Source organism: Cinclus cinclus, chromosome 7 (assembly GCF_963662255.1).
Source record: "Cinclus cinclus chromosome 7, bCinCin1.1, whole genome shotgun sequence".
In the NCBI taxonomy this organism is placed as follows: Eukaryota; Metazoa; Chordata; class Aves; order Passeriformes; family Cinclidae; genus Cinclus; species Cinclus cinclus.
In genome coordinates, this window is record NC_085052.1 from 15,541,633 (window position 1) to 15,565,915 (window position 24,283).

At 39.4% G+C, this 24,283-nt stretch overlaps 1 protein-coding gene across 1 annotated transcript in view; it reads right to left on the bottom strand.

Moving 5' to 3' along the window:
- Positions 1 to 17,534, bottom strand: part of IDE (insulin degrading enzyme) — a 51,571-nt gene extending 34,037 nt beyond the window's left edge. The window contains exons 1-9 of the mRNA XM_062496171.1: positions 17,448 to 17,534; positions 9,169 to 9,353; positions 7,628 to 7,835; positions 6,645 to 6,814; positions 4,390 to 4,512; positions 2,879 to 2,991; positions 2,304 to 2,466; positions 1,583 to 1,675; positions 955 to 1,046 (exon numbers count right to left, since the gene is read on the bottom strand). Coding sequence (XP_062352155.1) covers positions 955 to 1,046; positions 1,583 to 1,675; positions 2,304 to 2,466; positions 2,879 to 2,991; positions 4,390 to 4,512; positions 6,645 to 6,814; positions 7,628 to 7,835; positions 9,169 to 9,328 — 1,122 coding nt within the window. The 5' untranslated portion in view covers positions 9,329 to 9,353; positions 17,448 to 17,534. The remainder of the gene's footprint in view (positions 1 to 954; positions 1,047 to 1,582; positions 1,676 to 2,303; positions 2,467 to 2,878; positions 2,992 to 4,389; positions 4,513 to 6,644; positions 6,815 to 7,627; positions 7,836 to 9,168; positions 9,354 to 17,447) is intronic.
- Between the last annotated feature and the right edge of the window lie 6,749 nt (positions 17,535 to 24,283).

Sequence of the window (24,283 nt, forward strand, 5' to 3'; positions counted from 1 at the left end):
CCGCAGTCTCAGGAGTGCTGCGGCTGAGAAAATAGGAGCAAGGGAAAAGCACAGGAATGAGACAGAAGGATGAAGGACAGAAGGACCTTTCCCAAATCTTGCATGTGCTTACTCTGTCAGTGAAACAAATCCACTGGGACTTCTACCACAGGATAGCAAGACCTGAGACTACTTTCACAGATACACAGTGTTAAAGTATATGAAACTAAGCTAACCCAGCTGCAGAATTCCTACTTTCAGAGAGACTCAATAGTTTGGATCAAACAAAGTTGAGATGGAAAAAGAAATCTTTACCCAAGCGTATGTACTGAACCAATGAGACTATACATATAAATCAAACTGGATTTGTTTCACACTGACACTGAGAAAAGCAGTGCTATCTAATAGGACACTGTACATTTTTGCTTTGTGCACCCAGAGCTATCCAGACTTGTAAGAAGTGCAAATGGCTCAGCAAAAACTGACATGTACTGCCAAAGTACTTCATGAAAAGCCTTTAACTGATTTTTCAAAAATATGAGGGGAATAATGTCCTACTGCCTTTACAATCTCAACTACACAATTTGACACATGAAAGAAGGGAGGGGTAGAATAGCAGCCATTTCAATTTCCAGTTCAATGTTACTCCTCACAGTAAATGTCTCCCCACTTCTTCAGTGACGTCTGAGCAAATCTATGTAAAATCCTTGTGGCCAGAGCAAGATCCTTCTTCCTTCACCTCCACTATGCTATGCTAGCTCCCAGCTCTGTAAGAACATTTCACACCTATGTTAAGACAATGTATCCCAGATTTATTTGTCATTTGTGTCATGTTGTATCTTAAAAAATTAATAAACTTAATTACCATGTGATTATTAAATGCCAGTTGCAAACTCAAATAATCTAGTAATAAAAATAGTTTGTAGAAAGACAACCACCACATATGGCACATATGGTACAGCCCCTTTTACTTACTTTGCACTCTTGGAAAACCCATTCTTGAGGTCCTTCTGTACGTAGTTTTTGAATATATTGAAACATGTGCAAAATAATATCTTCAACATGCACTGAAAAGAAAAAATACTTAATAATTCACTCAGTTCTGCACTGAGAAGAAGTTTAAAGAACACAAATATGGTTTTATTTTTAACTACACTATGATACATCAAGATCTTTAAGTACATCTGCAATCCCACCAATGAAGTTAAACTTTTCTCAGATGTGAATTTAAGGTAAGTGTTTATATCCCCAGTCAATTCCAAGAACTGCACTGAACATGTCTTTATGGGAAAATATTGATTTACAACATAATTTAACTCAGGCCTAAATAGTATGAATACAAAGTAGCACACAAAGGTATTAACAGCTCTTCTTTTGAAGAAGTTTATTTAAAGCATTTAATTAGCATTCAACATCACCTTAAATAAGTTGATTTCTTAGGTGAAGTGTGTTATCATACTTAGAGGAACTAAACACAGAATAATAACAAGTTAATTAAAATAAACTGGCTTTCAAGCTATAATAATAATCAGTCTCTTCAGATACAAACACAAAGCCATCACATCAGCAATAACATGGAATACAGTAACAGTGCTTCACTTACAAAGTCCTTCTTCTGTCAAGTCCACATTAATGATGAAAAACATGAAGCCTCTAGCACCTTCCTTCTGGCCTCCAACAAGAGTATTTACCCATCCTATGTCATTAAAAAGAAATTATATTACATAAACAAATCTACAACAATTTATGCAACTCCTTGCATGCTTCAGCAACATCATCATCTTTTAAAATTCCATTTTGATTTATTTACATGCTTTCCTTTACTTCCTTAATGCCTACACCAACAGGGAAAGTTAAACATAACACAAGTCAGATCTACCCGATTTTGTACTCAGAGTGATATGACAAACTCAGAATCATTTGATTACTGGATAATTTACTTCTGTTTAGAAGAGAATCATATAAAGTAAAATAGCAAAAGGTACATCACTGTAATCTTCCAGACATTAGGGGACCTGAGTGTAATCTCTAAATTAGTGACAGAATAGAGACAAGATCATTATGCTGAAGTACACATAACTCTCTAAACAAAGCACATGAAGGGGAGTCCAAGAAATAATAGCCTCAGCAGCCTGAGTGACTGTTACCTATTTATTCCTACCTGCTGCAGAAACAAAAATAAAGCACAAAATGACTTCGAGTTCAAATTACTTAAACAGATGAAGGCTTTAACATATAGAGGTCTATTTCAAGTGAAACATAGCTAAATTTTAAAAAACTGTGTGATGAAATATTTTTCAATTCTCTACCCTCAAAGGACTTACCTTTGGCTTTAAGCTCTGACAGAAGACTCCCTGGGCCTTCATGCCCAATCAGATGGCCAAGGTAATGGCCAGGGTTTGACTTATAGTACTTCTGAAGGTCTGGTATAGGAAATGTGACATAAAGATTTCTAATATCCTTAATGGGTACCACTTTGTAAAGTTGCTGAGGGGAAAAATAAACAAGGAGACCCATAAGCAAAGGGAAACTCATTTACTGTATTTATCTCAGGAGCATATATCATGTTCCCTTCACACACACACACATTACAAACACATCTCCTAAATCTCAAAAGGATCTAAAACTTAGGGCAACACTTCAGCCATTCATTATACAAACAAAGAAAATTAATTATCTCACAGCTGCTTATAACTGCAACCAAATGTGCAACCTTTACTATAAACTATAAAAAAATTATACTCAGCATAGAAAAGTGGGTGGAAAATCAATAAAGAAATACAGAATATAACACGGACATTAATAAAAAAGAGTAATGAAGTGCACAATGTATTACTGACACATAAAAAATAACATTTAAAATATGCACTCTAAATGGAAGATGAATCTCTATACATACCCGGAGATGCTCTTCTTGGAAAGGATGTTCAGGAAACTCTGGTATAGGGACATTTTTATTCTCTACTTCTGAAAATAACTTTACCACTAAGCAAGTCAGCTCATCCAAGGATTCTAGAAAAACGAAACATTTGGAAAAAACACGGTCATTACATAAGGATTCTGACAAAGGTTTGGTTTTTTTTTATTGTTTGCCACAGTCATGAATTATACAGAAAAGTAGTTTTAATGGTGTTATGCTTTTTAATTTCAGAAAGAAAATAAATATTAGTATTTAAATTTTGAACTGTAACATGCTAGAAGTACCATGCTTGTTAAGGAAGACTTCAATCACGATTAAAGTAAATCTTTTAACTGAAAATATATCTTTAAGTTTTACAGATTAAACTGAGCTAAAACTGAAAGATACATCAGATATCAAACACTTACAAAAATAAACATTCCACAAAATTTCAAGGGACACGGAATTACAGCTGCAAATTTTCTAGAGTGAAAGCAGCTTTGCTAAAACTTGTATTTTCTTTAGTCTCAGCTCATGTCCAGGACTTCAGGTACATTGTGAGCCAGGTCTGTCCTTAGCATCCAAAAGACACTCACCTGTGACCTGTTCAAGCACTTCTACTTTCATATCCATTCTAATTTCAGTCTGTGACTGCACTACTTTGCAGGAATGAGAGAAGACCTTTTCCAGAAAGAATACAGTGGTGTGCATTAACTTGCCTGAACTGTTTCTGTTGAAATTCTGCCTTTAAAATAGCTTTCTGCCTCAAGAAATGCATTTTGGAGCACTTCTCAAAGTGAGCATAAGATAAAAAAGATTCTTCTGACAATTTTTTAGTGAAAGACTTCCAAGGGTGGGCATTGAAAGAAATAAAACATCAGTTTCTTGGACAACTCAAAGTACAACCTTAACCCTTGAATGATTTCTAAAAGTAGTTACCTTGTTATCAAAACAATCCCAGTTAGATTGAGAAAGCAGAATCTTTCCTGCCCAATATATGCATTCTCCTACACCACACTAACAGAACTGTGAAGAGGAGAAAAAAACTAACTGAACGACGTAAACCAAGGGGGTTCACTACATATTGAAATTTTGTGAACTGCATGTTATTCCACAAAAAACCAACAATTTTTACACATATCAGCAAAATAAACATTCATTTAATCTTGCAGGGACAGTTGTCCTTAGTACAGATTTACAGCTGCCAAGGTGATTCATACTGAAAAGGTTTCCATGTAAAATTCCTCAGTGACCTTGCTTTTGATCAGATAAAAAGCTCATTTTTTTCCATTTGTACTCACATCCAAGCATTACTGTGAAGTACCACACAAACACCATTCTGCCAGTGCATTTTTAAGAAGCAAACAGTTTTCAACATACTGTTATAAAGCTCTTGGCAAACTTATGTAAAACACCATCTCAGCTTTGGAAGGTTCTAAGCAGTTGGAACCTCCTTTTTTCTTTTTCAAGTATATATACGAAGTCTTAACCAACCAACAGAACAAACTCACCTCTTCCTAAGACACAAATAGCCATTAAATTTGATGAATAATAAGTAGAATGGAACTTCAGCAGCTCTTGCCTTACATCTATTCCTTCTTGGGTTGGTCTAGTTTCCAGAGTGAATTTATTCCCTGTAACATAAAAATAATTAACAATATTTGATGTTTAATTTGATGTTTAATTTGATGTTTTAATATTTAATGCTTATGAACTTAGAGATGAAAAATATATATAAATTCATCTGTCTGCTTTCCTTCGAATGGACAGTAATTTTAAAAATAATCAATATGAATAATAAGAAAACTACATCAATATTTTCTTATGCTTTAAGTATTTTGTCTATATTCCTCACCATCTACAGACAAATTAAATGGTGAAGTTCTAAACAACCTACTCTGTTCACTCCCACAGCATCAATACCTAAGTTAAAATAAAATAGCATATAGTTAAAGCTTCAGTCAGTAACTGTGCTGTTACAGTACTAGAGGACATTAGGAAGCAACAGTCAGAAGATACCTTTCAGGTGTAGGAAAATGGACATCAGCCAGTGCAGAAGTGCCTGGAAAATTACTTGACACTGAGGGTAATGATGGAGAAAAATCACCATCAGAAGCATTAATTCAGGGAGATCACTGAAGAATATCTGGGGAAAAATGCACACCCATAAAAAGAAAACTGGAAGGTGCATTTGATTCTATGGACAGACAAGGAATAATAGAAGGTCTGCTGACCAAACAGGGTGCACAGCAATGAGGAGTGACCTGAAGCATCAAATGGAGTAATTCCTGTACTCTGCTAGATTAACAACATCTCATCTGATCAAAAGGAAACAATAAGGATGCCAAATGCATCAGTCATCATCTCTGTGGGTAAATAAAAACCATCAAAGCTGAGCTCTACTTCTGAGGAATCATACCTACTGGAAGGCTATGTGCTGTAATTTAATTTCAGAATCAGAACCCAATCTAAGGGGAAAGGAATATGACTATTTCTGTTGAGTTTGAGCACATTTTGGGTATTTTCCCTAAGAAGACATTTCACTTGTGTGAGCTAGACAACCTTCTTAAACGGCACAATACTATTTCTGCAATTTCCATTTATGTTTTCTGTGTTACACAAAAATTAAATAACATCTTCAGTAGCAGGGGTTATAGAATGTACTTTGAACACCTGCCTACTAATGCACAGCTCCCAAGGCTTTAATTTAAAATTCACCTGTTTGGAAAATGGAGTTATAGTTTCATTTTACAGACAGCCTCTCTTTACTGGCCTACAGAGCAATGCCTGCTCTTGTGGCAGGTGGCTACCACTCCCATAAATATGCTCTCCATTAACAGATGCAAAGGTACATCTTGTCTTTTTAGAGACAGAAAGAAACCACTGCCTTAAAGCCCATTATCTGCTCTATCAACCTACTGTACCCAATATTTGAGTCAATTATTCATAAAGCAAACTAACCCATCCACCAAACACATTTTTGAGCACAATATACTCAATGATTAAACAGTGCAGTCCTGTTAATACAAAGGTTTCAAAAATAATTCATGTAGAAAATAATGCCTGTCATAAAAACCACCCAATATTTAAACTATTACCAAAGCATTTGTGGTTTTGTCCAGAACTATGGTATCTTAACTTTAATGCTTTTTGAATTGAGGTTTTGCAGTGTTTATTTTAAATTGTTACTAAGCATTCTGTGAACAATTAAGCCTGAACAAAAAAAAAAAAAATACAGCTGTAGGATTGGGATTTGTCCAAGATCATTTTGTCTATCCATCTCCTAGTGTTGTGCAATATGGTTTAAATTCTGTTTCTATATTCCTACTCAGTAATTTTCACAGTATTTTGCACATCTTTCTGATTCGACCTAGTCACCGTCATCTAGTCTAAAAGCAGTAGTAAATAAGAGAAAGCCTATGGCTAACAACAATTTTAACACAATTCATTCACTTTGTTATACACAAAGACTTAACAGTACCAAATTATGGCAAATCCAGTAACTGGAAAACAGCACTCACTGCAGTAATTATCAGAATCATAAAAGTTGCTTCATCATTGTACTTAAAGTCTTGGATCACTCTTTATCCTATGCTTTTGTCTAGCTCTGTTTGGTCTACAATGTGAAAAAATGTGATAAAGCACCATAATAAACATGTATGGAGAGGAAAATAAGATAATTGTTACAGTCTGTCTTTAGCAATTTTGCATAACAGTAATATTATATACGTTACACAGAACTCCACGGGATAATATTCTGACAAACCTGTTCCAAATTTACTAAAAGGATGATTGGGGTTTCCAGTAGCCTTCTCCAACTGAAATAACCTCCAGGCATCATTCATCAGATTCTTCTCATGCTCAGAATCAACAGCATTCACTTCCCTATCTTTGCAACTTTCATCAAACAGAGGGCACAGGAAAAACTGGGCAAATCTAAAGAGAAAAAATTAGTTCAAGTCAAGAGTACTGTACATAAATTGTAACAGAAAAACATAAAGCTTGGTACCTCCTGAAAACAGCTGAATATTTTTTTTTAATGCAGAACTTAAGAATTCTGTAACAGTTTTGACACTGATTTAGTACCCTTATTTCTCAATTTCTTTGTTTATAAATGCAGACAAAAACATGTTCCTCATATAAGGTAGTACAAGAGTCAAGGGCCTTACATCACAATTCCCACAGTGAAAATTTCTCCTATTCTAAGGTTTAGCTGCAAGAGGCTCTTAATTTTTCCAATCAAGTAAGTCTTGTCAGACATCCAGGGAGAAGCCAAAGAGAAAACTCACTCTACCTCACTGACTACACACCTTTCAATTTCTGTCCCCTGCCACAAAACAGAGACTTCAGAGATTTCTCTCTACCAAGAGCATCCTTAAATATTTCTACACTTCTTGTTTTGCTGTCAATAAGGATCCCATGGGAAGCACAGCATTTGATTGCACCATTCCAGTATTTGCACAATGTGTAAATTCATGATCGTATTCTCTGCCCCGCATTTTTAAAAATATTCAGTGTAAACACAACATTTAAGTTTCAAAAATTCTGTCTCGATGAAGAACTCTCCTAGATGAAAAAAATCTGAGTAAGAATTTAGAACTGAAAAATATCTGGTTATCAATTTTAACAAATGATCGTTTTTAACACTTTTTAGTATCATAGTAATAGAACTATCAAAAAACTTTTACATTAATAAATTAAAAGTAGAAGCTCTGTAACAAAAATTTATATACTAAAAAACGTGTTTACCTGTCCAGTGCACCCTCTAGATGTTCATGTGACACATCAAAATAATAGTTGGTGTGTTCACCACTTGTGAAAGCATTTGAGCTCCCAGCATGCTCACTTAGAAATTGGCTGTACTCATTCTCCTTTGGATATTTCTTAGTTCCCAGGAACAACATATGCTCACAAAAATGACTAAGCCCAGCAATGTTGGGGGGATCAGACAAGGATCCTGCAAGAGGAAAAATTTCATGTAACCATTCATAAAACATTGCTACTAAAACATGAAGTCTTTTAAAGTACTCTATATTATAGTGTGATGTTTCAGGCAATTATATCAGTTCTGTGGCTGTAACAAGAAACTTGTGCAACTACAGTCAACTGAACATAATCTTTAAAAAATATTTTAAAAATTAGAATTAGTAACTGAACAATTAGTGTCTCAAATTGTCTCTCCAGATCATCTTGCACTTCCTTATACAGATGATTTTCAATTGAAGTCCATGACTCATAATCTGTAAAGACCTGGCAAATCACACTGTTCTGAAATCTATAACTTGATGTTAATAAATGCATTGTGTTAAGAGGCAGCAATTGCCAACCATAATTAAAGAGGTATTTATCCTGTGGTTTATAGGACAACCTGTAATTGCCTGAACACAAGCAGCTATGGATGACCAGCTAGTAGGTCTAAAGGCAAAGAGATTAAAAGACAACAATGATTTGGAAGACTGGAAGACAGAAAGGCAGAAGTTTGAGAGTAGCAGTCCTGCCTTGGAGTGTGCAGCGATGCACAGTGGGAGAGCGGAGACAAAGGCAACAGACACCCCTCCTCCAGAACATGTACAGGAACTGGATGTGCAGCTGGCTATCACTGTCACAGGACCTAAACAAAACCACATTTGGGATGCTCTGAACTAGACAATGACCTGGGACAGCCATCCCTGTAACAAAAAAGGCCAGAAGTTTTTGAAGTCCCTCTATCACTTCTGCCCTAACACAAACAGCAGGAAGAGCTCCCAACTACAGACATGGCAAGGGGGTGTTCAGGTTATGCACACGTGCATCATATGTTCCAATCAAGTGAAAAACTACACAAGCTTAAGATATACTTCAGATGTAAGAAAATTCCTGTTTGCACACATAAACACCACGGAAGTCAGGGAGTGCCTCTCTAACTTCTCTAGCACTACAGCATTTTCTCACCTCTACACATCAACAACTCAGCATGAAAAAAAAGTCTGACATGACAGATGGAGCTGTCTGAAATAATTGCACTTGCACCCACCCCTTTTCTGCTTACAAAAGATCTTTCATAACATGAAAATGGTTAAAAGCAGTCTTTCGACTGACTGAACTACACTCAAGTAAACACACAGTACAGTACGAGCATTTAGCTCTAATAATTTTCAACTTGATGTGTCAGAGAATTAAACAAACGATAAATTACGATAAAAGGCTAGGATGCCAACTGCATATCACTCCTGTCAGTTTATTTGCATCAAGATACCAAAACCTGAAGCATTTTTATTCATGACATAATGAACACAACATGAATTGAATACCTATATGGACATCAAGTGCTGCTGAGGACTTATCTGTGGTGGGGTCACTAATGAGAAGAGCTTTAATGCCATTTGCCAATTCCAGTCCACGATATTCTCGTTTATCCTCAGGTGATTTGATAATTTCATTTGTTATTCTCTTAATGGCTGGATTGTTCATTTTGTTGTTTGTCTCCTTCTGAAACCTTAAAGAAAATAGAAGAAATTTCTTATTATTTCTTATTTTCACTTAAGCCTTGCTAATATTTCAATATGTTAGACAACACAGGGTAATACCAACAGCTAGAAGTTATATTATGCACAAAATTCACTGAACTTGCCTAAAATTCAGATCCTGAAAGATACTGCTGCTAAAACAAAAAGGAAACCTTGAAGACGGAGAAACACAAAAATGTAGATCACTTAATTGAATGCTTCAAGTATCACATTAACTGTAATTCAAACAACCCAAACTTAATAAATGTTATCCCCTTATTCCATTATGATAAAAATTAAATTAAATTAAGCATATACTGCTATCTCAAGCATACTTTCAAACTTCAGGGAAGTATTTCATATATCTGAATTGCTGATTATATTACAGATGTTGTAACTCTTATTGTCAAAATAAAAAAAAAATAACTAACAGACCACTGGATTTGTACACTCAAGCAAGGAACAGTAAAACTGTTTGTAATAGTGCCATCAAAATACAAAGACTGTAGAACTGCCATGATAAACAGGAATAGACTGTCTCACATATTTAAACTTCTACCATTAGTTTAACAGATGCTACAACACACCCTTTTTTAATGGCACAATTCTGAAATGCTAAGAAACTAAGTGTGACTGATTCAGAATCTGAATGTCTTCAAGCAAAAGCCATATACAATATGAAGTAACTTTTTAAAATGTGCAGTTCAATGCATTTTAGAAGGGAATATATAAGCTAGTAAAACATGGTTCTCTCACTATGAAATACTTTAAAAAACAAAACTGGAGTCCAATGTAATCACTAAACAGTAGCTGAAATGCTGAATTTAAATTTAAATGTGTACACTCTCATTTAAACTGTCATTTATCCACTGGTTTAACCCTGTGCTCAGGCTAATCCTGCTTAGAATGTCTGTGGGCCTTCTTCCACAAAAAAAATGCAGATACCATTGAAATACAGAGATTACTCCCAATACCACAACATCCCTGTTTCTCTGCATCAACAGCACTGATATAAGCCATGTTAACAATTAAAAAATGCTTCCATGTTCAAAGTTCGGAGTTTTAAGAAATACTCTACTAAACTTAAGCTACTGTGTAAAATATATTAAATGAGAAAAGATACTTTTCATATATGAAAATCAGTAACGAAACTGCTCCTAATTGTTTCTCACTTGCATACAAGTTGGATTGCCAAATCTAAGTATGTGGGAGAACAAGGACATGCCTTCAGCTCCTGGTTCCATGTCTGCTAATGAACACCTATACCTTGGTTTTCAACTAGAATATTCTATCTCAGTAGGACACTAGTTGCTTGTCAGAAGACACATATATACTATAAACTACTCGAGTTGTGGGGTTTTTTTTAAATGTTATACAATTTCCTTATCTTCTGATATCTCCTTGTTATTTGTGCACCACATCACTAAGTCACAGAACTTTACTGTTTGTTCAGATGATTCATCTTTCCAATGTGATTCATCAAATTACGTAGCTATGAAACCTTGTAAGATTTCAACGGATGTCTTATGAAGCTGTACATCTCCACTTAATTTTATTATGATTCCCTACTTCTGCCTCCTTCATAGGCTACTACCAGCTTGGTAGTGAAATTCCAGTAGAGTAAAAACCTACAATTTACAAAAGGACAACATCAGTAATTAAGCCTTCAAACCAAGGACTGAAGTATCTCCACCTTCACTGTTATTTCAATGGGCATTGTGAATACAACATTCTCTAACTTCAAATGGGTTTGCATGATTATTTTGCTGCAAACTGAATCATAGTACTAGACAACTTGAATAAAAGCAAGGGCTAATCAACTATGGAACACTTCTGGAAGGCAAATATGTCAAAAGGACAAAACCAACACCTTCCTGCTTAAGTATTGCTCCTCCTGCTGATATGTTACTACAATACAAAACTGAGAAGAAAAATTTCACTTCAGAGACAACTTTTATACCATTACATTTTCTTAAGGAGTAAACTATAAGATCCAATGCTAAACATTTCCTCATATGACTGTTTTCACATGCAGCTTTTAAGTGCAATTGCTGTATAAAAATACCCCATTCCATTCTTTCACACCAAAATCCTAAAACTCTAAAAATCACTTCTTGAAAAAAGAAGTGCTTTTAATCACTGGGGGAAAAAAAAAGAAATAAATAAAAAATCAAAAAAGTAAGAAAACCAAAAACTCTGTACTTATTGATAAGTAGCTTAATTTCTAAAGCCATGTTCAGAAGCTGTCCAAAAGTCCCCGTGCTATAGCTACTTGCTGTACTGTCATTACAGTGAGCACTGGATGCTGCTGGTCAGTAGCAAAACAATTCTTCCACAAAGGAGGTGCTACGTTTATTGCAGAGCCAATAGCCTAACAAAAACACTAAAATAAATATTGTCATAGTACTTTCACAAAACAGAAGCAACAGAGCAAGATCTGATAAAGCCAAAAGAGCAGGAACAATATGAAGCATTACTGTGACAGTGGAAGTTCTTCCACTAGCTCAAAAATTACAGGTGGAAAGATGACAAAGGTAGAAAGAAAAGAAATAGGGATGTCTGAACTGAGAACTGTGTCCCTACTCAATGAACAAGAAATATTCTTCCTCCTCATCAAAACTACTTCACTTGTACAAGGGAAGTATCAGTTAAAACCAGCACTGAATTTTCAATTACAGCACTTCTAGTGAAATTATATTTTATTCTTTGAGGTTCCATTTTTGTAATCATTTCCAGGCAGGCAGTCCCTTGGAACCAGCAAAGCTCTCTGGAGATGCCAGGTTTCACCTGCAAACAGAGCATTACAGAGTGGGATTAAGTGGTATATGATTCTACTTCACTATTTTAATCTCTCAGAGCTATTTTAGCAAACTTACTTTAATTAAAAATTAGCCTGTGTAGTCAAATCTAAGTCCAATGTTTGAACAATTAAAGGACCATATTTGAAAACCAATTAACAGAAACTCCTGAGGGTTGCTTCAACGCACGAATGTGACTAGCTAATAAAAATATGACCCCCAAGGCACAAACTCCAAAGTGCTTCTGAAGATATTTTTTTTGTCATGACAATATGCACATACTGAAGTCAAGTGCTAGTACACAGGTCTGCTCCAGATGAAAGGCAAGCTACCATCTCAGCTTTTGATGCTTTCTGTCCGTTGCCTTAAAATTCACGTTTGCTTCAAGTTTTTATGCAACTAACCGCTTACCATTTACCAGAGTGAAGTGAAACCTTCATTGAGTGAGAACTTCTGTTCTGTCCTGCAAGGGAGTTACCATCGGTTCTCTGTGTTGTTTACTAATCCATCTTGGTTCACATGAAGATTTTCCAGCTGCCAATGTGTGGAGTGAAAGAAGTGCTGTGTGCTTTGGCAGGAGGCCTGCAGCTGCACAACTAACAGCCAGAGTTTTCTCACCTCTTACAAGGATGACAGCACCAAACTGAGCACTCCAGAGGAGTCCATGAACTTCTTCAGTTCCAAGCTCATGGCTTTGCAACAACCAAGTAAATCTGCATTCTTGCACAGGTCTACACCCCTCTTCTTAGACTCTTTCACCTACTTCTGATCATGACAGCAGTAGAATTATGTTACCAGTAAAACAATCAACAATCTACCTACTCTTTTAACATTTCCATTCAACTGTATAATAAAAATGGTGGGGGGTTTTTGTGTTTTTTTTTTTTTTTTTTACTAAACTGTAGGCAGGAAAGTTAAATCAATTCAGGTGAACATTACCAAAAGGGATTCTTCAGGAGACTATCCATAGTCTTTCAGGTTACATGTTCATCAATCGTTCTTTTAGACACTTAGAGATTAAAATACCTCATGATTCAATATCCATACAGCATCAATCTTGTGTGAATTTGCTTGTCACGAAGCTAGAGAATGTATGAGATCCCAACACATTCCTGATACTGATCTAAATAATTCTGATTGCATGCAGAGGCAGACAGACTGTGTAAGTAGATAAACTGCTCAAAATGTTAGCATGTTTTATCACTTTTAAACTCATCAGGAATTCAGCATGCTACTTCATACACAAAAGATCCAACTACAAAGCCCCACAATGATTTAATCAGTGCTCCCAAGTTATTAAGAACAACCAATCACATCAAATCAGGCAAGTCTGAAAGATGATGAATATTTATAACGTTTTGTTATGTAGTTCATTTTGAAGACATTCTAAAGTCTTGTTACAATTAAAGCATTTTCCGAACCTCAGTCTGCAGCTTTTTGCTAAGTCTGTAATTGACTCAGAAAATTCCCTTCTCATGACGGTGGCCAGGGCAGATGCCTGCCATGCTCTTGTTTCCCAGCTGTTTCTACAACCTCTAGATTACAGCAGTAAAACTTGGTCTACCACAGGCTGCATTGCCAACGTGACAGCAGAAACACTGGTGTGTAACACCAGTGTACAGGAATTACCAGTAGCATTAATGACACCCTACCACGCGTGACCTTGGCAAAAACAAGGGCCCTGGTAGCTCCACATGTGAGATCAGGCCCCAGCTGAGTAACTGGCCTGAGAAGTACAATCATGCGCTGGCCAAACAATCAGACACCATAAAGCAAATCTACTGTCCTAAATCTACAGTCCTTAACTCGACCACGCCACAGTTTCTAAAACACTGGGTTAAAAAGTGAAACAAAAAGGTAGGACCTTATACAATTTGATGTTACACAGAGCAATAAAGGATAACAAGGTTTGGGCTTTTTTGGTTTTTTTTTTAAGTCTCTAGATAACCCAATCTTACTTGTCCTATGTCCTCAAAAATTGCCCCAAACAATTCATCCAAACACAACCTCCAAGGTAAGCAAGCTCTGACCACATTCACCAGCAACAGAACAATTAATCTTTCTCTAACAATTCTTTGCTTCAATATTTTACAAAATTCCAAAAGGGATTTGAAGCCTTTGATTATTTGGAAGACCTGAGGGAGGAGAGGGGGGGGTAAGTAAAATTATCTGGTTTTAATCTTTAGATGTCATTAAAATATAGTGTCATTAAAATTTTCACAGATCTGGCATAGTAATTTGTCTTACATCAGTATTTTCACATTGACTGTTAAGCACATGACTGATCAGTCTAGTTTCTGTGCTACGTGACCAACTTCTTCAAAGCATATGTTATACGTTTTCTTAAGAAATGTACTCATTCATTCAATTAATTGTGGTTCTCATTCTCTCTTCCTTCCCCCACTCACATTTTTCTATCACTCTACAAGGCTTGCTCCACAACCCCAGGACTGTGGTGGTGCCTAGCACATGGCCCTGCACACACAGCGAGAAATGTTAAACTGAATGCTACAGGAGAAACCTCTGTGCTTTATTCTAACTTGTTCTGATGTGTATTTCATAGACTTTATGTGCAGGTAGCATATCAGATTGCCAAAAACTCTTTGTAAAGCCAACTCACTCAATGCTTTATGCTACCATCTGTCTCATACCCTCAAAACCAAAAACTTGTGAGGTTTGAATTTAAAAAAAAAAAACAAGATGAGACTAAAACTTCAGTTATACTGCATAACAACAAAAAATTCACAGAAAGATGAGAGAACTGGCAAGAAAATCTGATCTAGCAACAAAAACAATGTTAGAATTCTGAATCATTAAAAGCACTGTAATCCCACATTAAAAGCAACTGTTTCTCTAACACTAGAGCTCTGACATGAGCAACAAACCTGTAACAATGAGCAGTTTACAAGAGTCAGCGGTGTGTTTCAACAAATGAAGTCCTGGCTGTTCACCTATTTTGTGGTTTAGTTTTTATGATTTTGGACAATTCAATTCTGGTTCTACTGTTAAAATTATAAATAAACTCTGAGCTCTACAGCATTCTTTTCCATACCAATTGTTCAGGCAAGCTATAGTTCTGACTCATTCTAAAAACAAGATGCAGAAGTCAAGACTTTAATAGAAAGGTGGAGTGAAGCAACTTTCAAACAGGATACAGCAAAAATCACCTTATTATATACATACAGTGCTAACTGATAAGAATATTTTAGCAACTTAAGGGCATTATAAAAGGTGAAAGCAAAGAAACTCACTGATAGGTCATGCATATACAAATACACAACCAGACACAAACTGACTAAAGCAATTTCTCTAGATTTTTACTATCAACTTTTTGGTTTCTATGCTGTTAAAAGATCAGACACCAAAGTTACTATAAAAGCATCGAATACAATAGAATTAATATATCAAAAATATCAACCCCACATGCCATTTCTCAAATGGTCTGACTGCATTTTTAGTAAATGACTTCTACAATCACCAGCAATGACCCTTACAACTAGGAACCTAATACCTTCCAGTACAGTGAAACACCAGAGGTAATGAACTTCTTGTCCCTTCCCTCTTTCTTCTGGATCCAGCAGGGGAGGGGAGTGCTTCTGTATTCATGTGCAAAATAAGTTATATACTTGACACTTCAATCAATCCCAAAGCTACAGTTTCGTGCAAGGGATTAAACCACAGCCTTTTGCTTCCTGAAGACAGAAAGGAGAAACCGAGCAAAAAAAAACCAGGCAAACACAGAAATAAGAATCCTACTAGGGACTTCCCAACTAGAACAGATAATTTTAATGCGCTACATCAGATGAAAAGGAGTTAAGTTGTAACTGAGAAATTATCTTGCTACTTCACATAGAGATGAAGGTTAAAAATGTTATAAAAAAAAAGAGTTCAAGCATAAGCAAAATACAGAGATGGACCACAGGGAACATGTAACTGAAAAAAAGATTCTTAATTTTCACATCTCAAAAAAATCATCACATGAAAGAACTATGCCTGCTCTCATTTCATTATCATTTATGTAAATCCTAATTCACAATTAAAATTAAATGGATGATTAAATCATGGTTGTAGGCAGTATGAAAACATAACAGGCCTACTCACATACATAAAGTTAAGTCCAAATACTGCATACATTCACATGCATAAAGAGGAGTAATCTAGCAAGACAAACTACAGCCTGAGAAAAGCATTCACTCTGAACATACACTGTGGATTACCTTTACAATTCTGAAGCATAAATAGCAATAATGAACAATAAAAGTGCATCCGAATTTTGACACATGAGCGCCGACAGTACTAATCATTGTAACTCACTTTTTTCCCCGGAAAGATGCTACTTTTGACGTCTCTAACTTGTGCAGTATTAAAAATAGGTTTGGCTACTAATTTAACAGATAGAGTGTTTATGAAAAAAATAAAACAGCTTAGCCTTTGTCCCTTACCCTAGCTTCCTTCCTGGACAAACTTTGCCGAGTTGTTACGCAGTTTAAACTGCCCCTAAAAGTGAGCTATGCCAAGCCTCCCGCCCGCTCCTCCCTTGACCGAGGTTAGCTGCGCTCTCTCCACTGGAGCTGGTGACACTGGTAACACAAACGCGCAATAACAAGCCCCGCACAATGCCAGCGCCAGATAACTCGTCAGAAACTGAAGAGGCCGCTCCCATCAAGTTTGGGTAACTGATTCCAGTCTCTTCTTAAAGATTTTGAACTTTTTTCTTTTTTTTTTTTTTTTCGTAATTATGCCTTAGGAAGATATGGTAAGTTAAGTAACACGACAATTCCCTGATGTATTTGAGAGGGAAGGAGAACAACAAAGCAGGCCCCCGGGCAACGAAAGCCACACGGCCGATGACCAAACCTGCTTTGTCAAAGGAGGTGCAGCAGCAAACACCGGAACACGTCAGTCCAGGCTCTCCCGGGCGGCAGAGCAGGACACAAGGCAGGGCACAAGGTGGACACAAGGCAGGGCACAAGGTGGACACAAGGCAGGGCACAAGGTGGACACAAGGCAGGGCACAAGGTGGACACTAGGCCTCTTCGGCACACACGGCCCCCGCCCCCATCTCCCCCACCGCCTCCCCGGAAGGCTCCGGCGCCAGTCCCGCTGCGCGGCCCGAGTTCCCCCGGCTCTCCGTCGCACTCGGGGCAGGGCGGGCGCTCCCCTGGACTCACAAGGTGCCTCAGCCCGGCCGCACCGCTGCCTCTTACACAACACCCCGGGGGCTCTCCGGCCTCACGGCCCCGGGACCCGCGGCCCTGCCCCGGCCCCGCCGCACTCTCACCGTACCCGAGAGAACTGCGCCGCCGGCCCTGAGGGAAAGAGCGCGAGGCCGGGGCGGCCCAGAGGCGCGTCCAGCCCGGCAGAGCCCGGCTCAGCACAGGGAACAGCCGCTGCCGCATATCCCTGGCGGCCCCGCCGCCAGCACCGGCCTTGCCCCGCCGCCCGGCCCGGCTCGGCTCGGCTCAGCACGCGCCGCTCCCCGCCGCCATGTTCTCCGCCCGCCTCCCCCCGCCGCCCGGCCAATCCCTCCCGGCGCCCGCGGGGTCCCGTCCGCCCTCCGCGCCCGGGCCTGGCGGGACCCGTACCTGGGGGTGCCGGGAGCTGCCGCCTCTGCCACCGGGAGGGCCGGGGCTGCGGCTGGGGAGGGGGCCGGGGGCCTCTGGGAGGAGGCGGAGGCGGTGGAGGGGGTGGGTGTCTGGGCGGGGAGCCGGGGCGACACTGGCCGCGGCGGGGGGGCCGCGCCCGGCGGAGGCGGATGGAGCTGCGGCGCGAAGGGCGGCGGGGCGGCCCGGCCCCGGGCTGCACCCCCGGAGGGACCGCGTCGCGGCCCGCCCGCTTCCTGCTGGCCGCGCTCCGCCACCCTGGCGGCATCTACCAAGACAAAAGGTAATTAGACGCCTCGTAATTTGATCGCAGCGGGTGCGGTGCCGTCCTGACAGGCAGAGATTTCGGGTGTCAAAATCCTCCGTCCCGTAGGGAGAGGTCACCCTCCGGCAGCTCTGTCTCCTCCGGGCGCTCCCGTTGGAGCCCGCTGCCTGCCGCTCACCTGCCGCGGAGCTCTGCGGCCCCGCCGCGCCGGACACAGGACTCGCCTCGCAGGATGGGTTTACGAGGTGTAAATGCTGGATAAGGTTGAGCTTCTGTTATAAAACCGGAGATTTGGGGTTCTAGAGCGAATTTTTTTCCGCTTGGTAGATTTCCTTATGGGAAAGTAGTGGATGTGGCTGGTAGCATTAATTGCTTTCTGGGAAAAAAACAAACCCCTAATTTAAAAAAAAAAAAAAAAGCAGGAAAAAAACCGCAACCCCCTCCCCGAGAAAAAGGCACCTCAAAAAACAGCCAACAAGTTCCCCCCCTAAAAGAAAACCCCACTGTTTGAAGTTCTGGTAATATGCTTTCTTCACGTGTTTCTATTTGTCTTATTTTTTTAGTTATGAGGGGGGAAAAAAGACAAAAACAATGTGCTACATTTAATGCCTGATTTTAGCTTCCTGACTGCTTGCCTTTTATAAAAAGTTGTATGTCACAGCTGGAAATTCACAGAATCCTCCTGTCATAAGAAGGTAGAAAGACATGGCCAGAAGAGTTAATGAAGGCTATTTCTGTACTCAAAGATGGAATTGAAGAGGTATCAGAAGTAACTTTAAACTTTAGTCAGCTTTGGTTAGAATTGCTGTTTAAGAAGTGGCAGCACACTGCTTCATATGGTCAGCAGAATCAACAGGGAATCACGAAAATCTGTCAGGGAATTTGGGTAGACGTTCATCTGCTGGTTTCCAGGGAGGTCTGTGCTGCTATAGAGATTCTCTTAGCCCACCTGAGCTACCCAGTTTAAAACATTTCTGCCTACATCAAGTACACCCACACTTCTGGCCTCAGTTTAGACACAGAACTGTCTCTCAAGTTAACTCATCCCGGTTGGAGCAAGGCATTTGGTAGCTTTCACCTCAATCAACTGATTGGATTTAGAACTGTGTGGGTGCCTAACTTTAACACAGTATGTTAACTCCTGTGAAAATGTCCTCATGGGATTCTAGTTTGAGGCACTCTGGGTTTTTTCCAGTTCCTGGTGCATGTAAAAGTGAAGACCAAGCTGGACAGAAAGAGGACAAGATAAATGGTGAGCTGTTAAATCTGAATTCTACCCTGTTGCTATTGCCAGTGCGTCAGAGAGGCTCATCCCATGGTTTCTGACAGAAGGACTGCTGGGTGAGTGCCCCTTCACAATCTGTCTCCTCCCTTCCAGAAGCATGGGGGATTAAGAGGTTGTGTATTGGAGACGTTCGTTCAAATTGAATGTACAGTAGAAATACTTCTGCCTTTAGTGTTAATACAGTTGTCATGTAGGGGTGAATGCTATGGAATTATACGGTTTCAGGCATTTTACTCTTTTTTCAGGTCCAAACAGCGAGTTTGTTAGCCTAGTGTACTATATATTTAGCTAATGCTGGCCTGATCTATATTTAGCTGCTCTAATAAATCCTGCCTTTTCCTCTAAATCTTGCCTAGTATATACAGGAGCAATCCTGGGGAAGCAAGGTAGACTGTGCCAGCAGGACTCTTGGTGGTCTGCTAAAACGTGAATCCAAAACAAGCCCTTCTGCTTTTGTGGTGCCATGAAAGATCACACTTCATGCATCGAACATAGCTAGTGCAGCAGAGGTCTGCAATAGAGGTCACGCCTACTGTACTTTACACCTATTTTATCCATTCTAAGCTTATTTAGCGGCTATTCAAAGTAACTGGTGCGTCCTGGTTTAACCCCAGCCAGCAACTAAGGATCGGGCAGCAGTTCCCTCCACCCATCCTGGTGTAATGAGGAGGAGAATCGAATGTAGAACTTGACGATTGAAATAAGAACAGTTTAGTAACTGAAACAAAGTAAATAATAATAATAATAATAATAGTAATTAATGAGAGCAATGATTAGAGAAAGATAAGTGATGCATAATACAATTGCTCACCACCTGCTAACCAATGCTAGACCCTGTCCCCAGGCCTGATCAGGCCCTTCTGGATAACTGGTAATATAAATCCCCAGTTTAAATTCTGGGAATGAATGGTGGGTAATATCACTTTGGCCACCCGTCAAGTCACCTGTCCTGACTATGACCTCTCCCAGCTTTTTTTCTCCCCTGCACCTCCTCACTAGCAGAGAATGAGACACAAGAAAGTCCCTGATGCAGGATAACTCGACTCGGCAACAACCGAGACATGAGTGTGTTACCAACATTATTCTTGTATTGAATCCACAACATAGCACTGTGCCAGCTACTGGGAAGAGATTTACTGTATTCCAGCCAAGACCAGGACACATTGGTGTTCATTCAAATCAGATTGTGTTCTTATACTCTGACCCCTCTCTATGTCCATTTATACTAGCCAAAATTACAGTCATACACAGTTTTGGATATATTTTCCGTGTTTTAAAGATATTTTTAATAGGACACCCTCAGCAAAAGTAAAGAGTGAAATTCCTTTCTCGGTCTGGTCCTGCAACTCCCCATGAAATTTTAATTGCTCATAGACAATTGGTGCTTTTGGTCCTGCCTTCTTCATCTGCCCTAGTAGAAAAATAGGTGTTGCCTGAAAGACCAAATGAGCCTAAGTATAATTTAGAGTAAGTGTGGAAATAATTCAAATACTCCCATGAAAAAACCTTATGAAGTAGCAGTGTAGAGATCCCTTTTCAGGATATGTGACATAAATGTACAGTGAGGGAAAGTGATCTTCAAAGTATGTAGGTTAGAATAATTTAGAATAAACAGTATTTTATGTATGACCTGAAAACTGAGAGACAATAAGAGTGAAACTCCTAAGTGCAGTCTTCTTAGGCTTCTAATGGAAGCATGTCCTTTCCACATAGATAAAATCCTGGACTAAATTAAAATTGTGTTTGTATATAATAAAGCTTTGTAGCAAACTAGCCTTGGGTTGAAAAAAAAAATCATTACTTATGATTGTTATTTCCACTCCAAAATAAATAGCAGTAATTTCATGACAAGACATATATGAGAAAAGGATTGTCTATTGGCAGTTCCCAGTATAAAAATACTGAAAAAAAATTAAACTAATAAAAGTTAGTATTCTGTGTATTTTCTCTTCTGTTCTTTCTCTTATTGTGTGTAATTTCCTGGTTAGTTGAAACCAGTTCTGTTTTTAATCCTGTTATATGCATTGAGTCCTTAATTTTTAACAATAAGGTAGTTATTTTGTTGCATTTTTTTCTTTTCTTTTAATAGTGACATAGTTTTCCTTTTACCTTGTCTAAAGGAGAACCCAGTTCTCAACTGAGAATATACCAGTACTCTGTGTGTGTAAGTCCTTATTGCTTAACTTACTGTATGTGGGCAACACACAGTTTAGAATATTACTGGCCAACTGATTAGACTGTTCAAAGGCCAGAATTTGCTTTATGTTTATCTGAGGTGCAGGTGATTTCCCCTTTAAAGTGAATATGCAATTAATCAGCAATTTTTTTTTTACTGTGTCACTGATAGTATTAAATATTTAACTTTCCACATGCTCAATACAGTTGATACACTATGTAGCATGTTGGCAATGAAATCAGGTGTTACTAAGCCTTGAAGAAGTCTCACCCAACCTGATAATTTGTATTAATTATATCTCTCCATTATTATACCTTATATAACCTTTCTTCATTCGTGGGTAATCATGTTCTATGTAAACAATTTTACTACTTTTCAGGGCTCCATACCTACAATTCCCCAGGGGATCTGATACAGGCCCTAGGAAAACAGTGTTTTGTCTGTGAACGTAATTGTATTCAACAACTTTTTGTTTGCAAGTCTTCGTTAAACATTGTCTTTTTTGATCCATACGTGTGGATTAATACTTTCTTCTGAAATTGTTACATTTGCTGTTGTGTGTATTATTGTAAAGTTTAGGTTTCTGTAATGTTTTTGTCTCTCTTTAAACAAAATAAAACGTTTGCCAAAGATGAAATACCTGTTTTCTTAAAGGTCATTCTCCAAACAACTGTTAAGACTGTGGCCTAAATATTCTTGTTTCCTTATTCTCATATTTATTTTTTATTGCTTGTGAAATGCTAGCACCCTATTACTCAGTCTGTGTTTATAGTGTATTAATATCATTAGACTCTACCTAGTCTAAGAAAATGTACAACCTATGCTATAAACTGACCTTGTAAAACAGACTTGGAGCCATTAAACTATGCTTTTTTAAGCTAACTTGATTGCCAGAAATACATGCTTTCCACTTACTACAGCTATAGCAAAGGTAGCTATTGGCCAAATTTAACTTTCAGTAATCAAATAAATTCTTATTGTTTCAAAGCAGGTTTGAATGATCTCCCCTGTGTCTGTGAGAGATGTTGTATTTTGAGGGAAAATATGATCTTCATACTAGAAAAGAGCAAACAAGCAGAAATTGGAGGAACTTGTGTTCCAGTGCTGCCTTCTTTTGTGTGATCCATATGAAGGAGTATAGAGCAAAAGGTAAATATTTAGATTAGTTGCATACCTGCATTTGACTTTTCAGTCTAGCAGTAGCTACTATACAATTGTCAGTACAAGTGATTTTTGATGTTAGCATAGATGGAATACAAAAAAGCAAATAATAAAGGTAGTCTCAATACATTTGCCATGGATTATATTTATTTTCCTGCTTGCTTAAATCTTTACTTAGCTGAAGCAAAATGTGTTATGTGATTTTTAGCGTTTATTGTTTGTTCTTTGTGCCTATAGTAAGATTGATTGGCTCTGACATTGTTCTAACTCGCCAGGTAAATGGTAGAGGAGCATAATGGGATGTTGCTTCATGTCACCATCAGGAAAATTACTGCAAGCCTTATGGGTTAGGATACACTTGTTATTAACTGTAACAACTCACAGACGACAGAAGTATAAGATTCAAAGCAGCTAACTTTAGAGGGGAAAAGGGACACCTGCAAAATTATAGACGGGCAGTCTAAATTTCAGAAATTGTGAAAGCCCTAGAACAAGAGCAAAGCAGTGTAGCACTGTAGGCCAAAACAGGTAGGTGACAGTCTGTAGGAGCCAGTACAGATTTAACAAAAAAAAGCATATCAGACGAGTTGAATCTCCTCTAACATCTGCTTTTTTCCTTCTACCCAGAACACTTGTTATCCTGTCACAGATCTCCACCTAGCAAAGCATTTAATAGCGCCTCAGAGGAAGCTCTCTCAGAGAAAGCCAGGGTGACATAAATGGCAAAGTGGTTCGCATGATGTAGTTTCCAATTGAAAAGATGAATGTGGTGCACCTGTGGTTCTTTGTCCGAGCCTCTAACTTCATTCTTACATAGGATTTTCCCACTACTACGTGTAAACAGTTGGAAAGTTTGGTGTAGAATTCAGACTGACATAGACGAGTTGTGCTGGAGACCTGCCTGAGCTGAAGCGTGCCCAAGGCACGGAGGGAGCAGAGCAGAGCTCGGCGGGCACGGCCGGGGGCAGGGTGTGCCTGGCGCCCTGCGCTGGGACTCCTCCGGCGGAGGGGACAGCGGGTGCCCTGCTGGCAACGGCGAGCGCCGTGCCCCACTGTGCAAACAGAAACCTGAGCGTTGTTTTAAACGGGCCGAGTAACGTTTCAACTCCCCGAGGCACCGGCGAGGTGTGCGTATTTGTCGTAATGTGCAAAGAAATCGTGGGCCAGCTGGAGAGCTAGGGGGAACAGAAGAACGGATGGCCAGAGGGAGAAAGGGTTATATGGATGATGTGACTGTTGAGAACCGATGGCAGGCAAGGAGCCCGGCTGCCCTCAGACCCTCGGGTGTCAGCGGCAGCCGCAGAGGAGGCCAGGCACTGTGCTGCTGGTCCCTCTCGCGGTACTGGCAGGTACGGGTGGACATCAGGGCTCAGCGGGATCGGCAGCACAGAGACCCGAGGACGCGGCCGCTCTCCCCCAGGTACCTCACGGGGCCGAGGGCGGAGCGGAACAGCGCTGCCGCTCAGGCGCGCGCCACGTCCAGGATTTGAAATCCGTCCCGTGGTGCCCCGGGGCCGCCTCTGATTGGCCGGGCCGGGCGGTGCGCGGTTCAAAGCGGCGCTGGCGGGGGCGCGCGGGGTTGACCCGAGTTCCGTCCCCGCGGCAGAGCTTCGGTCCTGGCCCCGTCCTGCT